Source organism: Corvus brachyrhynchos, unplaced genomic scaffold (assembly GCF_000691975.1).
Source record: "Corvus brachyrhynchos isolate BGI_N302 unplaced genomic scaffold, ASM69197v1 scaffold10, whole genome shotgun sequence".
Classification (NCBI taxonomy): domain Eukaryota; kingdom Metazoa; phylum Chordata; class Aves; order Passeriformes; family Corvidae; genus Corvus; species Corvus brachyrhynchos.
The window spans coordinates 2,860,618-2,880,577 of record NW_008236180.1 but is presented as its reverse complement, the minus strand read 5'-3'; the positions used below and the strand labels follow the sequence as shown (position 1 = coordinate 2,880,577).

At 55.2% G+C, this 19,960-nt stretch overlaps 2 protein-coding genes across 3 annotated transcripts in view; one reads left to right on the top strand and one right to left on the bottom strand.

Annotated features, from left to right (window-relative positions):
* Positions 1-6: 6 nt before the first annotated feature.
* TGM2 (transglutaminase 2) lies at positions 7-13,127 on the top strand. 2 transcript variants are annotated; one of them, XM_008634064.2, is made up of 13 exons: positions 7-59; positions 2,515-2,694; positions 4,919-5,161; positions 6,253-6,371; positions 7,156-7,284; positions 7,750-7,930; positions 8,825-8,960; positions 9,076-9,179; positions 9,302-9,541; positions 9,693-9,965; positions 11,541-11,701; positions 11,937-12,073; positions 12,345-13,127. In XM_008634064.2, exons 1-13 carry the CDS (start codon positions 50-52, stop codon positions 12,499-12,501), a joined length of 2,070 nt encoding a protein of 689 aa, XP_008632286.1. In that variant the 5' UTR covers positions 7-49; the 3' UTR covers positions 12,502-13,127. The 2 variants fall into 2 exon arrangements, with proteins under 2 accessions (XP_008632286.1, XP_017588856.1); XM_017733367.1 differs by lacking the exon at positions 7-59 and adding an exon at positions 2,208-2,380.
* Positions 13,128-17,469: 4,342 nt separating this feature from the next.
* Positions 17,470-19,960, bottom strand: part of RPRD1B (regulation of nuclear pre-mRNA domain containing 1B) — a 23,285-nt gene continuing 20,794 nt past the window's right edge. Inside the window, exon 7 of the mRNA XM_017733361.1 lies at positions 17,470-19,951. The gene's annotated coding sequence lies outside the window, so the exon portion shown is untranslated. The remainder of the gene's footprint in view (positions 19,952-19,960) is intronic.

The window sequence follows — 19,960 nt, the reverse complement described above, 5'->3', positions numbered from 1 at the left end:
TGCCCCAGCGGCGGCGCCGGCAGCACCCGCACCGCCCAGCGCCGGCACCATGGCCGAAGGTAGGACCGCGGAGCGAACCCCCGCAGGTGCCGGGTTCGGTCCCGCTCCGCGGGGAGTCCCGACCGGCCGCATCCCCGCCCCAGCCGGCGCTTGGTCCCCCCGCGCCGCTCCCTGCTCGCCTGGGGCTAGAGCCGGTCCCTGAGCCTCAGCCGAAGTCAAGGGCGATGCGGAACGGGAAAGACTAAAGCGGGACGGCGATAAAAAGCCTAGCAGGGTCCGTGCGGGGCATGGCTGTGCCCTTCCCTCCCGACTCTCCCCCGGGCTGGGTGTCGCCAGTACCCGCAGAATGAAGTTTGGTGCTATTTAAAGCTTTCCCGGTAGAGGAGGGTGGACAACTGGGCCGGGAGCGTGTGCCCACGTCCTGGCAGGGTGAGGGGATTTCAGGAGGCTCAGGCAGAAAAAGAGCTTCTGCGCTTCGGGAATCCTGCACGCTTGGCTCGTCAGGGTAGAGACAGCCCTCAGTTCCCACACAGCTGCCCCCGAAGTCCCAGGAAATGGGTCCGTGTGATTCCCACGGGCACGCAGCCTTCTGGGTGAGACGGCATCACTCTGCTCTGCTGTGCCACAGTGCCGCAGGCTGTCCTGGCTCCCAGCACTGCTGTAGCAATACCAGCACAGGTCCCTCGGGTCAGATACTGACCCAGACACAAGCTGAGCCGCTACAGAATCACAGAATTAACTAGGTTGGAAAAGACCTTTGAGAGCATTAAGTCCAACCTATGACCTAACACCACCTTGTCAACTAGACCCTGGCACTAAGTGCCACATCCAGTCTTTTTTTAAATACCTCCAGGGACGGTGGCTCCACCATCTCCCTGGGCAGCCCATTTCAATGCCCAATCACTCTTTCTGTGAAGAATTTTTTCCTAATGTCCAGCCTAAACTTCCCCTGGCACAGCTTAACACTGTGTCCTCTTGTCCCGAACACACTAGGCAGCTCCTGCTCCTGGGTGCCCAGGATCCTGCTACCACTTGCAGCCCCTCAGCGCCCTTCCCACCCATCTCTTGGCACCCATTGGTTTGGGTAGAGGCACTTGTGCTTTGAGAAATCTGCTTTTTGCTAAATCTGCTGAGGATGAACACCCCAGGGTGATTGGGACAAGGAGGAGCTCTGGTCCTGTTCTCTGAACATGCTTATTGTCAGCAAGTTTGGTTCCATGTTAACCATGTGATTCCACTTGTGCAGTCCGTGTTTCATAGCACAGGGCTGTGCTGCTCACAGAGGGAGAGGCAGTGAGGGAGAGGACTTGTCTGTGCTCTGTCCCCACTTCACAGTTCCCATGGACTGGCTGCAGGGACCTTGCCCTTAGTTATGGACAGTTTGAGCAGCTCTTACATCGTGGTGGGGACAGTGACAATCCCACTGCCCTCCACTGGGCCCATACTGCAGAGTCACCTTGCCCAGAGAGCCAGGAGCAGTGTTTTCATTTAGCTTTGGGAATGGTGAGTTCATGGGCTGCTGTTCCCATTTGGCACCAGTCCAAGGAGGGTTTGGTGACTGCCAGAGCTCGTACTGGGAAGGGCATGGCCAGGGAGAGCCGTGGCATGGGGCAGCAAACTGAATATTGCCCACTGATCTACCCAGTCCCTCGCTGGCGCTGAGCTTGCTGTGTGCTCTCCTGCACAGAATGCTTTTTCTTATTCTGGTGATTAATACGTCACCACAGAGCAGTCAGGGGTCAGTGGCCTCAAGTGATGATGAACGACATCTCATTGCTCCAGCACAGCGCCTGGGGCAGTGGGGAAGTGGCTGCTGGTGCTCCAGCACACAGCCCTGCCTGGGCTGTGAGCAGAGCAGAGCAGCCTGCACATGTCCGGGGCATCAGACACCCTCTGTCACCGAATCTACACTTGCTCTCACCAATTTGTCAGCAGCTGCAGCACAGTAAAGCTGCTGGAGGCCTGGCTGAGGCACAGGATCGTCCTGGACATTCCTGGGCTCAGTCAGCAGCGCATGCTTGGGGTGGGGGCACACCGACAGCAAAGTGAAAGTGAAAGCCAGTGAAAGGCCCCCTGAGAGCAGAGCTGAGCGCTGGACCTTGCTCCAGTGCTGGGTGCTGTGAGACACAGGCCCAGCACAGCTCTGGCAGCACATGTGATACCACAGAGGCAGCTCCACGGCACAACACAGCACAGCGCTGGATCAGGAGGGCAAAAAGTCGCTGTGAGCTCGGCTGCCAAAGCTGTGCCCCTCTCACAGCACACGATGGGAGCCCAGCCCTCAGAGCGCTCCTGAGGGATGCTCAGAGTGTGGCACGGTCACAGTGCCCTCCTGGAGAGATGCTCTGCCAGAGACATCTGGAAGCACAGGGCAGTGTGGGTGGGTAGGCTCAGACCCCTCTCCGAGGTCCCAACCCAGGGCTCAGGGTGGGCGACAGCCACCCCTCCTTCCCAAGCGTCGGGGCTGCGTGGCGTGTCCCAGGGTCAGAGCTGTACGTGCCGCTGCCTTTGCAGAGCTGGTGCTGGAGACATGGGACCTGCACTGCGACCGCAACGGGCAGGAGCACCGGACGGCGGACATGGGCTGCAAGGTGCTGGTGGTGCGGCGGGGGCAGCCCTTCACCATCACCCTGCGCTTCTCGGGCCGCGGCTACGAGGAGGGCGTGGACAAACTCGCCTTCAACGTCGCGACAGGTGAGTGCCGCCACGTTCGTGTCGCGAGGGAGGGCTGTGTAGGTGTCACCACCCTCTGCCCCTGCCGCAGGGCTCACCTGTGCTCCCACGGGGGCTGCACCACGGCACCTGCCCCGTGTCACACAGTCCCTGTTTCCTGCCTGGCAGAGGCTGGCGCTGTGCACAGCTTTTATATCAGAACCAGAAAAAGAGGTAGAAACTCATCTCCTTAATGAAAGTGGAAGAGAAGTGATAAAAAAATAAAACAAGAAGCCACCAGCATCATCACTTCCTCCCCATCCTCCTCCCACGGTCGAGCCAGACTCAGGGCATGCCAGAGCTTCCAGCTCACCAGCAAGTACCTTGGCTGCAGCCAGGATCCTGCCCACCCCTCCTGCCCCTCTGAGAAACGTCAGCAAAGTGTATCTTTTCAGGCAGGGGTATCACAGCATTTCTGCTGATGGGCTTTACACCCAGCCCTGCTGCCCCTCAGACATCCCCAGAGCGAGGTTTGCTCAGGAAACACGAACGCTGGAGAAAGGAAATGTTCCCATGGAGCTTCCCCAGCACAGCCCCCTGAGCCAGGCCAGGGCTGGGCTGTGGCTGGCACACCCAGGGCCGGGAGCAGCCGCCGGGCAGGGGCTTGGGCCCACCAGCACAGAGCAAAGTGAGAGGAAACTATTTCTCAGGCAGGCGCTATTTTGGGGCTGAGGCACCATGCTGAGTCAACCCGGCCAGAATTCAAAGTAAACTGCACCCAAGTTTCCTCGTAGAGTAAAACTCTCCTTTTTCCATCCCAAAAGCTCTGGTAACAAAACAAAACTCAGCACCTCCCAGCTTCACCCTAAACCAGCAGCCCCCTCGGTGCCCTAGCAGCCCCATGGGGGCTGCCCACCCACTCCCACCCCCGGGCTTCTCCTGGCCATGCTACAGCCAGGCAGTCCCAGGCTGGTTTTGCAGGGGGAGTAGCCACAGGCACAGCCTCCCAGGCCAAGGCACAGGCTGGCAGAGGCTCCTCTGGGCTGGAGCCCAGCGCCAGCGCTTGCAGAAAGGGGGCAAAGGTGCTTTGCTGCTCGCAGAGGCACGAGGCAGTGCCACCCCACCGGCCCCAGCACATTCCTCACTGGGGCAGGATCTGGCAAGGCAAGGACTGCCAGACCTGTCCCCCCATCCTGGGACAACAAAGCTACAGAGGTCATGTGCCGCCTCCCACAAGAAAGAGGGGAGGAAGAATAGAGTGAAAACAGAGCTGTGTTTTTGCAGTAGCCGTGTTGGCAGAGCCCCATTCAGGTGCCGGAGTCCAGGGGGATGATGTGGGCTGTGGAGGCAGGAGGAGGAGGAGGAGGAGGGGGACAGGCTCCTACAGCAGCCCCGGGCTGGCTCTTGCCGAAAGGACACCGTGAGCTCATCCCCAGCCTCCCCGGGAGGAGAAACTGTGTCACTTCCATGAGTTCACGAGTATTTTTGGTGACTGGCCTGGCGTCCCGCCCACGCTGTGGGCGCGGGCTGGTGGGGAACCAGCCGGGGCTGTGCTCCGGCCGGGTGAGTGGACAGCAGTGGCACCGCTGCCTCGGCTGCCGGCCAGGCACTGCATGGCCAGGGAGCTGCGCGGCCGGGCTGGGCGTCACCGCTCCGGGGAGCGGGTCTGGAGCTGGCTCGGTGCAGGTGGCTTGGCCATGGCTGCAGCTTGGAGGGGCCAGCGAGGATCACACTGTCCCAGGCTCGGCGCTTTGGCCACTGAGGTCATCCCTAGTCATGGGATGTTTGCAGCAACGCCTGAGGCTGCACACACATCCTGGGGCACCCAGTGACGCTGCAGCTTGGAGGGGCGCGGGGGTCTGCCAGCCCCCATGCCGTGGGCTGTGGCAGGACCGGGCTATGTGGGTACAGGGACTCAACAGCTCTGCTCAGAGGAGAGGCAGGAGCGGGGGCAGCTGAGAACAGACACCCGGCTCTGGGGTGACCACCAGGGCAAGCACCCCCTGTGCTCTGCTGGCCCAAGGATGCTCATAGGGCGAATCTGTCCCTTCCCAAACAGTGAGAGATGTGTCTGAGCTCCCCTCAGCTGGGCCCTCAGTACCTGACAAACCACAGGGTGAATGTTCCCAGACTGTGACAGCCAAGATCCAGGCAGCTGCCACAGGGGAGGGGGGCTTGGAGCAGGTCCCCTTGGTGCAGCCTCCATGGCAGGGGGCTTCCAGGGGCCCTGGAGCAATGGGAGAACTGACCTACTCCTTCTTGACAGGGCCGTGCCCCAATGAGACATCAGGAACCAGCTTCCACTTTGTCATGACTGACTGCCCGGAGGAATCGTGCTGGAGTGCCGTGATCCAGCAGCAGGACGGGGAGTCCCTTTCTGTCTCCCTCTGCTCCCCACCCAACGCCTGCATTGGCCGCTACAGCATGACCCTGGAGACCCGCACTGACTACCAGGGCTCCAGCTTCCAAATTGGGGACTTTGTCCTGCTCTTCAACCCCTGGCACCCAGGTGGGCTTTCACCTCTCTGAGTCCAGGGATCCCAAGGTTCAGGCAAACACAAGATGCTCCCCAAGCATCACCCCCACAGGTCTCATCCCACTGCAGATCCCAGGTATCCTAAGCCCTGTTCTGAGCTCAGATCTAAGCAGAAACCCTCCCTTTTCTTCCATCTCCACACAATCCCTGCAATAGGTCAGGGCCAAGAGCACCATCCTCACCCTACAACACACACAGCGCCTTTGCCACCACCCCAAGCACCCAATGCCCTGTCCAGGCTGCCCCCACCACATGGTGCCCACCACTGTGGTGCTGGTGTAAAGCCCTGGGCAGTCCCTGGTGCCAGCTCCTGGGCAGGCAGGAGACAGGGGAAGAGCCTCTAAATGCCCCTACTTGCCCCCAGTTGTCCCTAATTGCCCCCACCTGGCCCATTCCCACCCGTCCTCACCCAGGCACCCAGCTATGGACTCATTGACAGGGGTATCACTGTCCAGGTGAAATTTGGGCAGCCAGACCCAGAGGGAAGTTTGGCTCAGTGCTGTAAGGTTTAACAGCCCTGGGATTTTCCTCTCTCCTTGTCCTTCCCCTGCTCCTGGACTGGCTGGTTTCCTGGATCTGAAACGTCCCATGCTGGATCTGCAGAGATAAGGGGCCATAGGAAGCTCTGCTCAACCAGGGCTGTGCTGAGCACTGGGGGTGGACGTGTGGGGTTTCCTTCTGCAAACATTTCCAGTAAATGTTGATTTCCACAGCAGGAGCTGCTGCGAATGAAATGGCTTTGGCTGTGCTGAGCCAGCACGCTCACTCCCACTGCTCACTGCACCCCCAGGGAGGTCTCCCCTCCTGAGGAAACATCCATCTCCATTAAATAAAAGGGAGGAAAGACAGAGACATGAGAAAGAATGAAAAGCAAGCCACAAACCCGCTGCAGTTTTCCCATCCACTCTAATCAACCTGGGCTGAAATTCCCCAGCAGCTGTTTAAGGCATGAGTAGTTCCAGCCCCTGGTGCCTCATTTCCCACCGGATGCATCCACAGGGAGGGGGTCAGGAAGCTGTATGTGCAGGGCAGAACCCTGTCCTCATCACTTGCTGTTCCCACAGAGGACACCGTTTTCATGCGTGACGAGAACGAGCGACGTGAGTATGTCCTGTCCCAGCACGGGCTTATCTACCAGGGTACCTGTGATTACATCTTCTCCATCCCGTGGAACTTTGGCCAGGTGAGTGGGCAAGGCCTCCCGGGACCCTTGGGACCCCTGGCTGATCCAGGCCGTGCAGCTCTGGTGCTGCAGGACACAGGGACTGGTGCCACGTGTGTGCCCCTCACAGACATGCACCCCAAATGCTGTCAGCACCCTGGAGGCCAGCTCTGGGTCAAAGAAACTGGAATCCCATTTCCGAGAGGGAATGTGCTGAATTAAAGGTGTGGCAAGACAAGGGGAATGTTTCCCCATGGCTCCTGGGGGCCCCATGGCCATGTGTTCCTAATCGGGGTGGCCCTGCTGTGCCAGGAGCCCATTCCTGATAAGGCATTCCCGGGCACTGTGCCAGGGGTGCCGATAAGGCAGCACCCACACCCCGAGCAGCAGTCCCCGGGGCACAGGGGTTGCTCAGCCGCCCTCCCGAGCAAAGGGCTGAGTGCCTGCAGGAGTGGGGGTGCCCGTGGCCTCCACAGGACCAGCGCCTCAATTCAAGGAAGGGCTGTGACTCAGCTGTGATGGGAAATAGGTTTTCCCGGAGGTCAGGTCCATGCCCTGACCCCCGTGCGGTTACAGGAAGCTACAGTATGTAGGCAGGAGGTCACCCAGGGGCTTCACAGGCTGAGTGGGGACAGTGGGGACGTCACTCAGCGGATGCTGGCGGGGGAGGGGACCCTGAGGAGGTGTGACCCCCATACCCAGCATGTTCTGCTGGCAGGGACATCCCTGAGCCAGAGAGGGAGGACAGAGGTGGCAGAGCCCCTGTGGGGACCTCACACAACCTTTTCTCCCTGCTCTCCACCAGTTCGAGGATGAGATCTTAGACATCTGCCTCAACATGCTGGACATAAACCCCAAACACCTGAGGGACCAGAACCGGGATTGCTCCCGCCGCAATGACCCCGTGTACATTGGCAGGGTGGTGAGCGCCATGGTGAGTCTGGGGTGCACCCGGCAGGGTGGCCCCAGCACCCCACATTCCCTGGGGTGCAAACGCCCCCCAGCTACAGCTGTGACAGACAGCATTTGTCACCCCATCAACCCCCCCCCCAATTAACACCATTTTCCTTCTCTGGGGTGTTTCCTGTCCCCTTTACATCCTTTCCCTGTTACTGCTCCTATATGTATAAGAACCTTTCCAGAGGAAACAAATAGCAGGGGTGGGCACAGAGCATTCCAGGAGCGGCTTTGGGTAATCACTCCCAAATTCCCAGGCAGGAGGATGTGTTTCTAAAATTCATCCCTAATTTGCACCATGTCCACCCGCATCCCATCGAGCTCTTGCATGGATACAGGATGCTAATGTGGGTGACAGGGCATGTGAATGGGGCAAAGGCTCTCTCTCTCCTTCCCCCGCCTGTTCCTGCCCCTCCATCCCTCCCCTTTTCTCCTGCCACAGGTAAACTGTAATGACGAGGACCGGGGGGTGCTGTTTGGGCGGTGGGACAACCGCTACGAGGATGGGATGAGCCCCATGGCCTGGATTGGGAGTGTGGATATTCTCAAGAGGTGGAAGAAATTTGGGTGCCAGCCAGTCAAGTATGGCCAGTGCTGGGTCTTTGCTGCTGTGGCGTGCACGGGTGAGAGCAGATGCCTCTGGTCTCCCCTTCCCCTCAGGACAGGGTCACCCATCTCCCCCCAATCTCCCACCCCAGCCCCTACCCTCCATCCACTCCTGGTGCTGCATCCAGAGGGAAGAGCTGCAATCAGCCTGCAGTGATTCCTCTGCAATTAGCTCTCTGTTGCTCTAGTTTGTCAGGAAATAGAGGGAAAAAATAATATAAATTTTTTAAACTCAGCACTGCCTCCCTGGCCAGGCAGCAAGGGAGGGACTGGGGCAGGCTGGGGTGAGGGAAGTGGCTTTAAGGCCAAGTTTGCAATAAAGTCATGAATCCACTGAGATCAAAATAATGTCATGGCCACCAGGGCAGTCAGACAGGGGAAAAAGAGGAGAACAATTCCTGACGGGCAGCTGCTGGGAAACATTCACATATGCTCGTGCAGCTTTTTCCCAAGAAAAACTCTGCCTGCGAGAGCGTTGATGTGTCACAGACAGACGAGACCCTCTTTAGAGGAGAGAAATAGCAGAAAACTAAAGTGGATTTCCAGCGACTGGCAGAGTTTATAGCCTTCCTTTGAAGCACTGTAACTGCCTCCCTGCTCCCTGGGGAGCTCCCTGCGCAGTGAAAGACAGCTGGGAGATAAAATCTGGGGTTCAGCACGGCTGCCCACAGTACCTCTAAAGCTCTCACAGACGCTTTTTGTGCCTTTTTTTTTGCTGCAATATCAAACCCGTCAGGCTGTCAGAGCCAGGTGCCACCCAGCTTGCCCGTGCACTGGCTTCTCCTGGGGATCACTCTTCAGGCACCCCTTTGGCAGGCAAAGGGAAGGGCAGGAGCTGTTCAAACGTGGGGCTCTGTGGGATGGGAGTGGTGCAAACCTGGGCCCATCTCACCCTGCCCTGCTCCCCGCAGTCATGCGGTGCCTGGGAGTCCCCAGCCGGGTGGTGACCAACTACAACTCAGCCCATGACACAAATGCCAACCTGACCATTGACCGCTACGTCAACGAGAAGGGGGAGCAGGAGAGATCGTCCTGGGACAAGATCTGGTGAGTGGCATGGCAGGACCCCAGCCTGCCTCCCCTGGGCTACTTCTGCCCCTTCTCCAGAGCCTGGCAGGTGCTGGGGGAGGCTGAGACTTCTACCTCCTGGTTTCCCTTGCAGGAACTTCCACTGCTGGGTGGAGTCATGGATGGCCCGTCCAGACCTGGCAGCTGGCTATGATGGGTGGCAGGCGCTGGACCCGACGCCCCAGGAGAAGAGTGAAGGTACAACGTGCTCCACACAGAAGCTCCATCCACCTCACACCCTGACAGCGCTGGGTCTCCCCACCACAGCCACCCCTTGTGGCTGAACCCTGGGGTGGTGACAGTGGCTCTACTCCATGCAGGAGTTTACTGCTGCGGGCCAGCCCCCGTCAAAGCCATCAAAGAGGGTGACATGCAGCTCAAGTACGACATCCCCTTCATCTTTGCGGAGGTGAACGCCGACGTGGTGTACTGGGTGGTGCAGGGCGACGGGATGGAGAAGCAGAGCATCCGATCCTCAGATGTGGGGAAGTACATCAGCACCAAGAGCGTAGGCAGGGACAGCCGGGAGGACATCACCCACAACTACAAATACCCGGAGGGTATGGAGGGTTTCAGGGGCAGAGATGTGCAGGGAGGGATGTTGCTGCTGGGAAACAACCACAGCAGGAGGGCTTCAGGGCTCAGGGCAGAACAGCCCAGACCAGGCCCTCCCCGTACTCCAGGGAATCACAGGGATTTTGTGCACCGCAGGGTCTGAGGAGGAGCGGGCGGTGTTTGAGAAGGCAGAGCATCAGAAGAAGTCCATCGGGGAGGAGGATGAGGGGCTGCACCTCAGGATCAAGGTGTCAGAGGGTGCAAACAAGGGCAGCGACTTCGATGTCTTTGCCGTCGTCAGCAACAACACAGACGAGGAGCGTGTCTGCAGGGTGACGCTGTGCGCCCGTGCCACCAGCCACAACGGCACCGTCGGGCCCCTGTGCGGCCTCACGGACCCAGCTGACATCGACATTGAGCCCAGGGCAGGTAAGAGACCCACTGGTGGTGAAGGGGTTGCTTCACCAGGACCGGGGTCAGGTCAGTCTGTGTTCAGCTGCTTGGTGGGGACATCCTCCTTAGTTAACGACCACTGTGGATTTTTAATCTTTATGAGAGGATGAGGAAATTGCTCAGGAAGAAGCTGGAAATGCATTTGGAGCTGGACAAACCACTACTGCTGGAGCTGTCATGCCAAGGGAGCGAGCTGGGCACACCCAGGCTGCCATCCCCAGGCGCTCCATGGCACTGGTCTGCATCCCTACTGCTTTCCCACAGTCTTTGGGCTAGGCTGGGCTCTCTGGTGGGATCTTCCCACATCAGGGAAAGCAGGACTGGCCCGGCTCAGCCCTGAGTGCATGGTCCCAGGCTGGAGGAAGTGAGAAGCACTGAGTTTGCTGGCCAGCAGTGCTGAAGTTCTTGGTGTCTCCCTGGGTGGGCATTCGACTACAGAGCTGTCCTGGCACGGCCCCCGAACCTCCCTCGCCCCTGCCACACGTGAACGTCACCATCTGGTCGTTAAGCACAAGTTTGGGTCTATGTGAGTTTGCCAGAGACCCTTCAGGGTTTGGAAAGTCCACACATCTGCTGTCCTGGAACAGCCAAATGTTTACCCTACACTGAGCCCTGCTCCTCACTGGTCCTTTAAAACGAAGAGCTTGGCACTCTGCCAGGTGTTGAGCTGCTTCACAGGCATGAGGAATGTGCTGGCTCTTGCCACCACGGAGGGGAGAGGGATGTGCCTCTGCTCATGCTGGCAGAAGCACTAGCAGGTACTTGGCACCTTTTGCAGGGCTGGATGGGGGAGTGGGGACACGTGCTCACCCTGCTAGAGGAGCCCTGTGGCCTTTGGGGTACTTAACATTCCTGTCCAAAAGTTGATCCATCATCATTTTCTCTGAAACATTAATTACGAGTTCCTGAAACTTCTACCCTCAGCTCCTGCCTCAGAATATAGACCTCAGGACTTCCCAGACTGCATCCTTTAGGGCACCCCAGCACTTTGTGCCAGTGCGGGAAGCCAAGCTTCTTCCTCTCCCCACAGCCTCAGCTGATGCTATGGCACTTCAAATCCTGCCTTGGGAATGCCAGGCTCCATTTCTCATGGTCACAGCTGCTCTGGGCTCCTTGTTCCAGGCAACTCTGCCACTGGTTGCCTTCAGCCTCCTTCCCTGTCCTTCCCCCTGGACAGCCCCATCCCTGAAGGACTTTCAGATAAACAGCACTGAGGGCTGAGTGAGGGCAGCTGCCAGGGCCCAGGCTGCCTCCCAGTGCCCCCGGGCCCTGCCAAGGGCTGACACTCTGGACCCCTGGTGCAGGTGTGACCCTGGAGCCTTGCCGTGGGACATGGCTCCTTCCCATCCCCACACCCTGAACGTCCCTTCTGGCCCTCAGTATTGGAGCCCCAGCCCTGCAGGAACCCCGGTTCCCCTGTCCTTGAAAGGCACATGGAGAAGCTCCTGGGGAGCCCAAACCATGCCAGCAGCAGCCGGGTGTCAGTGCAGGACTGTGGGTTCTGGGCTGGAGCTGCCGTGGGTGTTGACCCCTCTCTGCTTCCCCTTCCAGAGAAGAGGGTGCCCCTGCGCATCCTGTACGAAGAGTACAGGGACAAACTGACCCAGGACAACCTCATCAAGGTGGTGGCTCTCCTGAATGATCACCAGACAGGCGACATCCTCGTGGCTGTCAGGGATATTTATGTTGAGAATCCAAAGATCAAGATCAGGGTAAGGGTCCAATGTCCCATCCCAGGCAGGTCTGAGGGGAATGAGTTGCTGTGATCATCTGGGGGGTTGCCCCTGGGGCTTGGGCAGCAGGTCCTGCTTCACTGAGCTTAACTGAGCAGGGCTGCATCCCCTGGGACCTGCATCCTCCTATGGTCCTGCCTCAGCCCCAAGGCAGGAGGAGCACCATGGCTCCCAGGATCAGTGGTGCTTGGGGTCCAACCTTTCCTGCTTGCAGATTTTAGGAGAGCCGATGCAGAATCGGAAGCTGGTGGCAGAGATCAGCCTGGTGAACCCCCTTGCGGTGCCCCTGAATGGCTGCGTGTTCGTGGTGGAGGGCACCGGCCTCACCGACGGGCACTTTGTCAAGGAGCTGTAAGAGCTTTTCCTGCTTCACCTGGCTGGGATGTTGGGAATGGGGTGGATTTTTGTGTCTGGAGCCCCCAGGGAGGGCAGTCATGGGGCACAGCAGGAGCCAGGGCTATGCTGGTCCCTGTTCAGAGCATCCCTAGCCCACACCTCACTGGGGAAGGGGTTGGGCCACCCCACAGGGTCCCTACTTACCAGGGGCCTGTGGCACCGTGGGCCCTGGGAGGGTGACAAGGGGCTCGGACAAGGGCCACAATGACTCCCTGCCCTCCCACAGTGAGGAGCCGCTGGAGCCGCAGGCGGAGGCCAAATTCCGGATGGATCTGATGCCGCGGCTGTCAGGGCTGCAGAAGCTGATGGTGGACTTTGAGAGTGACCAGCTGACGGGGGTGAAAAGCTACCGCAACGTCATCATCGCACCCCAGCCCATGTGAGCAGCTACCGTGGCCCTCCAGCTGCAGAAACCCTGTCTCGCTGGCCCCCCACCCGCTTTAGCCCAAGATGGCCCCAGAAGGATGACGGCCAGAGCCCAGCCTGACCCCGGCACAGTGGCAGTGATGCCACGCTCCTCCCTGAGAGCATGGACACGACAAAGGGGCTGCTGGGGTCTGCAGGCTGCTGTGGCAGTCTCTCTCTTCACCACTGTTCTCTCACCCTGTGGGGTGGAACATCCTTGTCCCGCCTGTCCCCCAGCACTGGGCACACCGGGACCCCCGTGCCAGCCCCCTCCTCTGTGCCGTGCTGGCAGCCCTGGCACACAGAGCCCATTTCCATAGAGGCAGCAGCAGAACGACCCCTCCAGCCCCCGCCGTTGCCATCCTCTGACTGCAGCTCTATAGAGAGAGATTTTGTACTGTGAGCACAAAGCTGTCTATGCACCATATACCTATAAACCAAATCTAAATAAATACTGCAAATAACCTGCTTGGGTACAGCCGGGCATTGGCTTCGATAACTGTCCTGGCACTGCAGATGCTGCAGGGAGGGATGGGACATTACCTTGATATGAATCAACTATGCAAACACTGAATAAAAACTCTATTTTTCACTTTAAAAGCCAGACCTGGCTCTTCTTGCACTTCCTCTCTCCACAGCAGGACCCAGCAACTCCTTGCCCAGCATCCATGTGGGTGGGAGGTGAGTTCTCCCAGCCCAGCACGCAGGTGGGGGGGTCATTGCCATGGCAGGCACTGCAGCCACACTGGCCTCACATTGGCCAACCCCTGTGCCCCAAATCAGCCTGGTCTGGTGTTCTCAGGGTGGTCTGCACTCAGCCCCCAAGGCACCTTCCCAGGTAACTTCTCCCCTGTCAGGAATGGTTCCATATCGTGCACAAAGAACTGGAGAGAGAACACTACAAGTGATCAAACCAACAGGTCTTGCACACCCAGGCTCTGGGCAGAGCTGTCCACCCAGCCTGGGGCAGGTGAAGGGGCAGCTGGATCCCGCACAGGGATGCGGGAGGAGAGTGGGGATTTGTGTCACACCTGGAACCAGGGTCAAAGCTTCACTGAAGGTAAACCACTTTCCATACCAGAAGGGCCCTCCCACACCCTCCCCACAAACAGGGTGGGAACCTCCCTTCTCTTACAAACAAACACCATGAAAACCATCAGAGAGATGGTGGTGTCCGACAGGGTCCCATAGTCACTGCAGCCCCAGGGGACGCACAGGCCCAGGGGGACAGTCTGTGGGACAGGAGGACCCCGCTCACACTGGCTGGTCCCAGTCACCCTGACATTGTGCTGTCTCCCATCCCGGCCATGACTCAGGCTGGATGGGCAGCTGGGAGCGTTTCCCACCAAGGACAGCCCGTTCTCTGACTTCCCTTTCTGTTTATCTTTAGGATGAGATAAAATCTCCATGTGCAGTGCTCCAGACACAGTTGCTGCTTCCCCAAGCATGGCCAGAACTCCCCAAACCCTGGCTCTGCTTTCCCCATGGGAGGCCAAGGACCCATCTCAGCCCCAGCTCCTGCTCCCAGCATGGAACTGGAGTGGGCACAGCAAAGCCCAGGCCTCATGTGCAGCAGCAGATTGTTTGGCCAATAAAGCCTTTCAAGAAAACTCCCCAGGAGAACCACATGATCCATCTCCCCTTACCCTTTGGAACTTTAACCACCACATCTCCCTGTCCTGCTTTTCTCAAACATAACCCAAAAAGGTTCTTCTTGCACTTCCTCTCTCCACAGCAGGACCCAGCAACTCCTTGCCCAGCATCCATGTGGGGTAGGCTGGGACTCTTGTGGGGTAGAGTAGGGATAGAAGTGGGGAGGTGGGGTCTAGCACAGGGAGGGATGAGGAGTTGCCCAAGCAGCTTTCCCAAGGGGCAGAGCACCCACCCTGTGGCATGGGGACAGGGCAAGAGCTCCAGGAGAGAAAGGAATAGGGGTTCTCTCCTCCTGCATTCAGGGCAAGGGGTGGAGGCCATGCCAGGCCCCAAGTCTGGCAGCACCAACCCCCTAAACACCAGTGCCAAGAGCACATGGAGCCCCAAGGAATCCTGAAGGAGTTAACAGCATGAACCAGCGCTGCCTTCCCTGTCAGGAACATTCCTCAGCCCAGCAATGATGCAGGGCCCCTCTTTAGAGCATTTGTTACTGGGCTCTGCTGCGCCAGGCGTCCAGCTGCTCAGCGCCTGGGTTAAAAATAACCAGCAGCTCCACTGCTTCGGAGCTGGGTCCTGATAAAATAAACATTAGCACAGCTATTCCTGAAGGTCACTCCCATCCATCTGAGCCTCAGCAGAGCAAGACTGCTCCAACAAGAAGGGAACAGACTCCAAACCCTGCAGTTACAGTTTAGCAGCACGGGTTGGCTTTCAGGGCTGGTTTTTCCTCCATTATCCACAGAGCTGAGATCGACCTCCCTGCGCCCAATCCAGATCACACAGATGTGGTACCACACTGCATCCATCTCCCTGTGCTCATCCTGGATCACTGGCACGGTCCCAGGCTGCGTCCATCAGACCCTTTGGCACTCTCACCCTGCAAGCAGTAAATTATACATTAAATATTTCCAGCATCCATCACGTGGGAGGGTTTGTAATTCAGTGCTAGTCCAAGTGCCAAAGCCAGGCGGGAGCATTCTCGTGGAGGGGAGGTTATGGATATACCTCGGCTCACTGGAGATGCTGACTTGCCAAGAACTGACTGTAAACTCATTTTAGACTTGATGACCTTTAACTTACCTTCATTGATGGATCGAAACTAGAACAAACTCCCATAAATCAGAGCTTTCACAAGAACAAATCTATGGGATTTCCAAATGCTACTGTCTGTCCAAAGCTCTCTCTCCTCCTCCACAAACATGGGACACATTTTTACTCTCCTTGGTCCAACGAGACAACTGAGGCACCATCAAACAGCAAAAGAGACAATAAAACCCCAATGGCAGGAGGTCCCACTGCACCCTCATGGGAAACCATTCCACAGCCATGGGAGGTGCAGGAGATACTATGGAGAGATGCCTCTTCCAGCATGGCCATCCCATGGATAACTCCAACAGCCTCTCTGTGCCTGCCAGGCCCCTGATGCAGCTTCCCAGGAGAGCACCCCTGTCCATCCTGTGAGGTCCCTGTCCAGCCCCTCACACACACAAACCAGTAAGGACTGATCAGCTGGGCACTGGCAGCAGAGGGATGTGCTGACCCATCAGCTGCTTGTCCCTTGCCAGAACAAGCCTTGTCCTTTCCCAGAAAGACAGAACAAGACTTGCCTCTTCCAGGAAAGAGGTGACAAGACCCTAAATCTGCTTATGATTTACTATTAGTAGTCACACAGCTTTGCTCTGTCAGCAGCATGCTTGGCCACCATGCATCAGCCAAGCTGCAACCCATCACATCTTTGTGCCAAGGGAAAACACTGGGACACGGATTTGCAACCCCTGCCCAGAATCCAACCTCGATGGGCTGTAGAACACTGGTCCCTGAGGCTGCTCTGCACCCAGGAGACATTTCTGTTCCCAAAATGTTCATTTTCCTTATCCATCCTCCTCCCATGCTGGCTGGTCACAGGGTTTCCTGAGTTTTGCCTCAAAACCTGTACATGACCAGCATGACCACGATTCCATCTGCTCCAGCACACAGCCCTTGGCCTTCATTAAACTTCTTCCAAAACATCATTACATGAAGCCACTACTGAAAATACAAAAAAAGAACGTGTTTCCTACCTACTGTTGCCTTCTAGCAGGTGAGACAGAGGCAAAGGATGCCTGTGGCACATCCCTAAAGCCAGCAAAATCAGTGGCAAATACATGTCCTGGCCTCACTCCAACAGACTGGCACCAAGTCTGCTGTGACATTTCATCCAAGTGTTTTACCAGGTCATTTTTTTTTCAGAGCATTAGGGACAGCTTACACTTTTTCCATCTAATCCTAGATAAATATACATAAAGTTTGGAACTGGCCAGGAATGTATCAAAACTTGGCCCAAGTAACCAGACAAAGTCCACAGCAGCCTGCCCTGGGTCAAAACGTTGGCAGCACAACTACCCACCCTCTGCCCACAAGAAGCCTCCAGCACCCCAAGGCTCTGCCAGCCCTTCCTCATCACCATGACAACCTGGGATCTCACAGACTGACCTGTCAGTTAGTCAGGAGCAAGTCCCTCACCTTGTACAGGTGCATAAGCCACCATTCCTTGGTTACACAGTAGGGCATGCACACCAGTGCACTGAAGTACTGAACTGCAAAGACAGATGCCTAACAGTCAAATATTTTTGGAGGCGTTTGTTCCAGCTCTTAAAAAAACAACAAAAACCTGATTTGCAAAGGCAAGGAAGGACAGCCAGTACCTTGTCACATTTGTCTTTGAAAACCTCACCTTAGTTCCTGCAACACCACACAAAGGTGGTTTTCATGGGGAGGAACCACACCAGCTCCCTCCTGCTCCCACACCACAGCCCAACCTCCGCATGGCTTTGTGAAAGCAGTGCTAAATATAATCTTGCCTTTAAGGGAGGATTTGTAAATCAGTATAAAACATAATCCGCTTTGCAGATACTCTCCAAGGCATATGAAACAATCACTGTTTGCCCACAGAGGCTGTCACAGACTGGTTAATTGAAGAACTCCGAAGTCCCCCCAAAACCTCCAGAATTAACTCCCAGGGCAACGTGAAGACCCCCAAGCTCAGAGGCTTCAATCACACTGACCCTGCTCGAACAGCAACTCCTGCTGCACATGCAGGGAGGCACCTTCCTCCCATTCCAGGTTTGGCTTTTATTTGTTTTTTTCCCAGAGTAACAACTGACACATCCTACAGAAATCCCACATTTCCACTCTGCATAAAAAACTGACACAAGGATCTCCCCAAGTCACTGCCTGGGCTTCAGAGCGGTAAAAAACCCAAACAAAACCCTCAGGGTGCTGGAGCATTGAGGAAAGAAGCAAGGACACTACTGTTCAATGACACCCTCTTTATTCAAAAATAGATATCTATGAGACATTTCAGAATATACTGCTGTCAAATGGCAGCCTATATGTCTAAATTAATTCCTAAGTCAATTAATATACAGATTTAAGCTTTTGTTAAAAAAGACACACTGTGGGGAAATCTGTTTAACCTTCAGAAAATCTCACCCAGTTCACCAGATGCCCTTTGCCCAAAAAGTAAAACAAATAAAATTAAAAACCACAAGACTTCATTTAAATTAAGCAAAATAAAACACACACATGTATTCGGAAAAAAAAAAATCAAAACATTTCAATTAAAAAATAATAAAAAAAAAAAAAGACAGACAACTTTCTCACAGATCTGCCCAAAACACAAACGTGAGATGCCAACACATTTGTCTACATCAGTTTTTGACAGGTTTTGTCCTATAATGGATACACATTCAATCACTGCTCAAAGTAACTTGGTTTAAACAGCCACGGGGTAACTCTGTGAGCTGAATCATGATGGAAAAGAGTCTTTTGGTTTGGGTTCTTGAAGTTTGGTGGGTTTTTTTTGTTTGTTTGTTTGTTTTTCATTTTTGGCAAAAGCAGAGAGAATGTACAGTGCTTAATCTAAAGTGTGGACCATAAAAGGCTGCACAGTCAAAGTGACTCAAGGAACGGACAGTTCTGCCACTGGAAAAATTCCTGTAAACTAAAGAGAAAAAAAACATTTGTTGGCTGGGCAGTGAGGGTGCAAGGAGCATTAAAAAAGGACAAAAGGAAGTGTCAGTAGGAAAAGGATGTGAGCTTCTGAACAACTGAATGATCAAAAGATGCTGTGTTGTTGTTTGCTGTAACTGAATGCTGACCGGGCTACGGAACAGCCTGCAAAATAAATTAATGTGGAGCAGAATGATATTCCTGCATTTTCTTCTCCTGGCTCTGACACCAGCTCAAGACCACAGGGAGGCACAGAGAGAGCATCTCAGCTCACTGCAGCCTCTGTGTTACAAAACCTGTGTTACCAGATCAAGTGTCTCCAGAAACAGAACCTGTTCTATAGTGAGAAGTGCTAAATTTAAACAGAACTGTATCCAGATTGGAATGGTTCAGTGACCAGAGTCCAGCTTGTCACACCTAACACACAAACTGAAATGTAACTACACCCCTGGCAGCTAAAACACTAGCCAGCAACATAATGGAATTAAGAGCTTTTTAAATTTACCTTTTTTGTTTTTTACACTTTTCCTGATTATAAAAATCAACTCACAATCTGTGACACAAAATTAAGTACATCCTTCTAATATCTACATGCATGGACAGGGTACATGTGCATACAGGATATATGCATATATATGGGTCTATTTTCTATATAAATAAATATTTATACCACATTTAACTTCTGCGCATCAGACAACTTCACTAAAGCTATGGAGAGAGTTTACATCATTGTATTTTCAATGTAACCATCCTGAGAGCAGACCTAACAGTGCCTGTCACAGGGACACCAGCAGCTGCCATACACATTTCCAGCCTCTCAGGTCATTAAATCAAAGCTTCCATCACCACCTAGTTTCATATAATGAAGAGGAAAAATGTGGTATAAATCTAAGGTAGCTAGAACAAAATTTACTTCCACTCCCACTTAGGTAACATCCAGTTCTGCTTTGCTCAGCACAGTGTAACTTATGAGTCTACCTCTAATTCACAAAGAAAAGCTGCTTATTTTTATTGCCTGTGACTTCAATTTACATCCATGCCAAATGGGAACTACCTTCACATCAGTATGAGGAACGGCAGGTTTAGGAAAACCTTTCCCTGTACCATTGCTGAGCAGATGTCTTCCCCTGACGCTGCCGTGGCACAGGACTCGCATGCACACACATCCCTACGAGGCCCACGAGCCACTCCACTGCTCCCAGAGATGGGGCCCAGAAACCCAACTAAAACAGATGAGTCTTATTCAGAAATAATACAATATTTGTACAGAGGGAAGATGCTGCATGGTCAATCTTCCTCTGGAAGCTTCCCAGGTATGTGTGTACATGATTCGTGATCTTTGTGGGGGTAACAAGTGCTAAGAGCAAACAGCAACTAAAGAGTATGGGAAAAGATGAGAGAAGTTTGCCTAAACGGACCACCCCCACTCCCTTTAGAGCTCACAAAACTCACTCCTCTTCCTCCCCTCACGTGAGCCAGTGTACACAGAGAGGGTGAGTACGAGCAGCCAAGAGGTTCAAAGCAGGGTCTGCAAGTTCCTTCCTACTGCAGATCTTGGAAGACTGGACTTCCAGCCAACACCAGAGTCTTCTTACTTCTGCTGGTAATAATGAAAACTGGGGCACAGGGTTTGTTCTAGTCTGTTGAAAACAGGTCCCCAGCAGATGGCAGAGGTGCCAGACCTCCTGTGACATTGGGCAGCAGCGACAGGTCTGGAAGGCTCTGGATGTGGGATTTCAGCTCCTTGCGCACTTGGGTTACCCGAGCAAGCTTCTGTTTATATTCCTGAGGGAA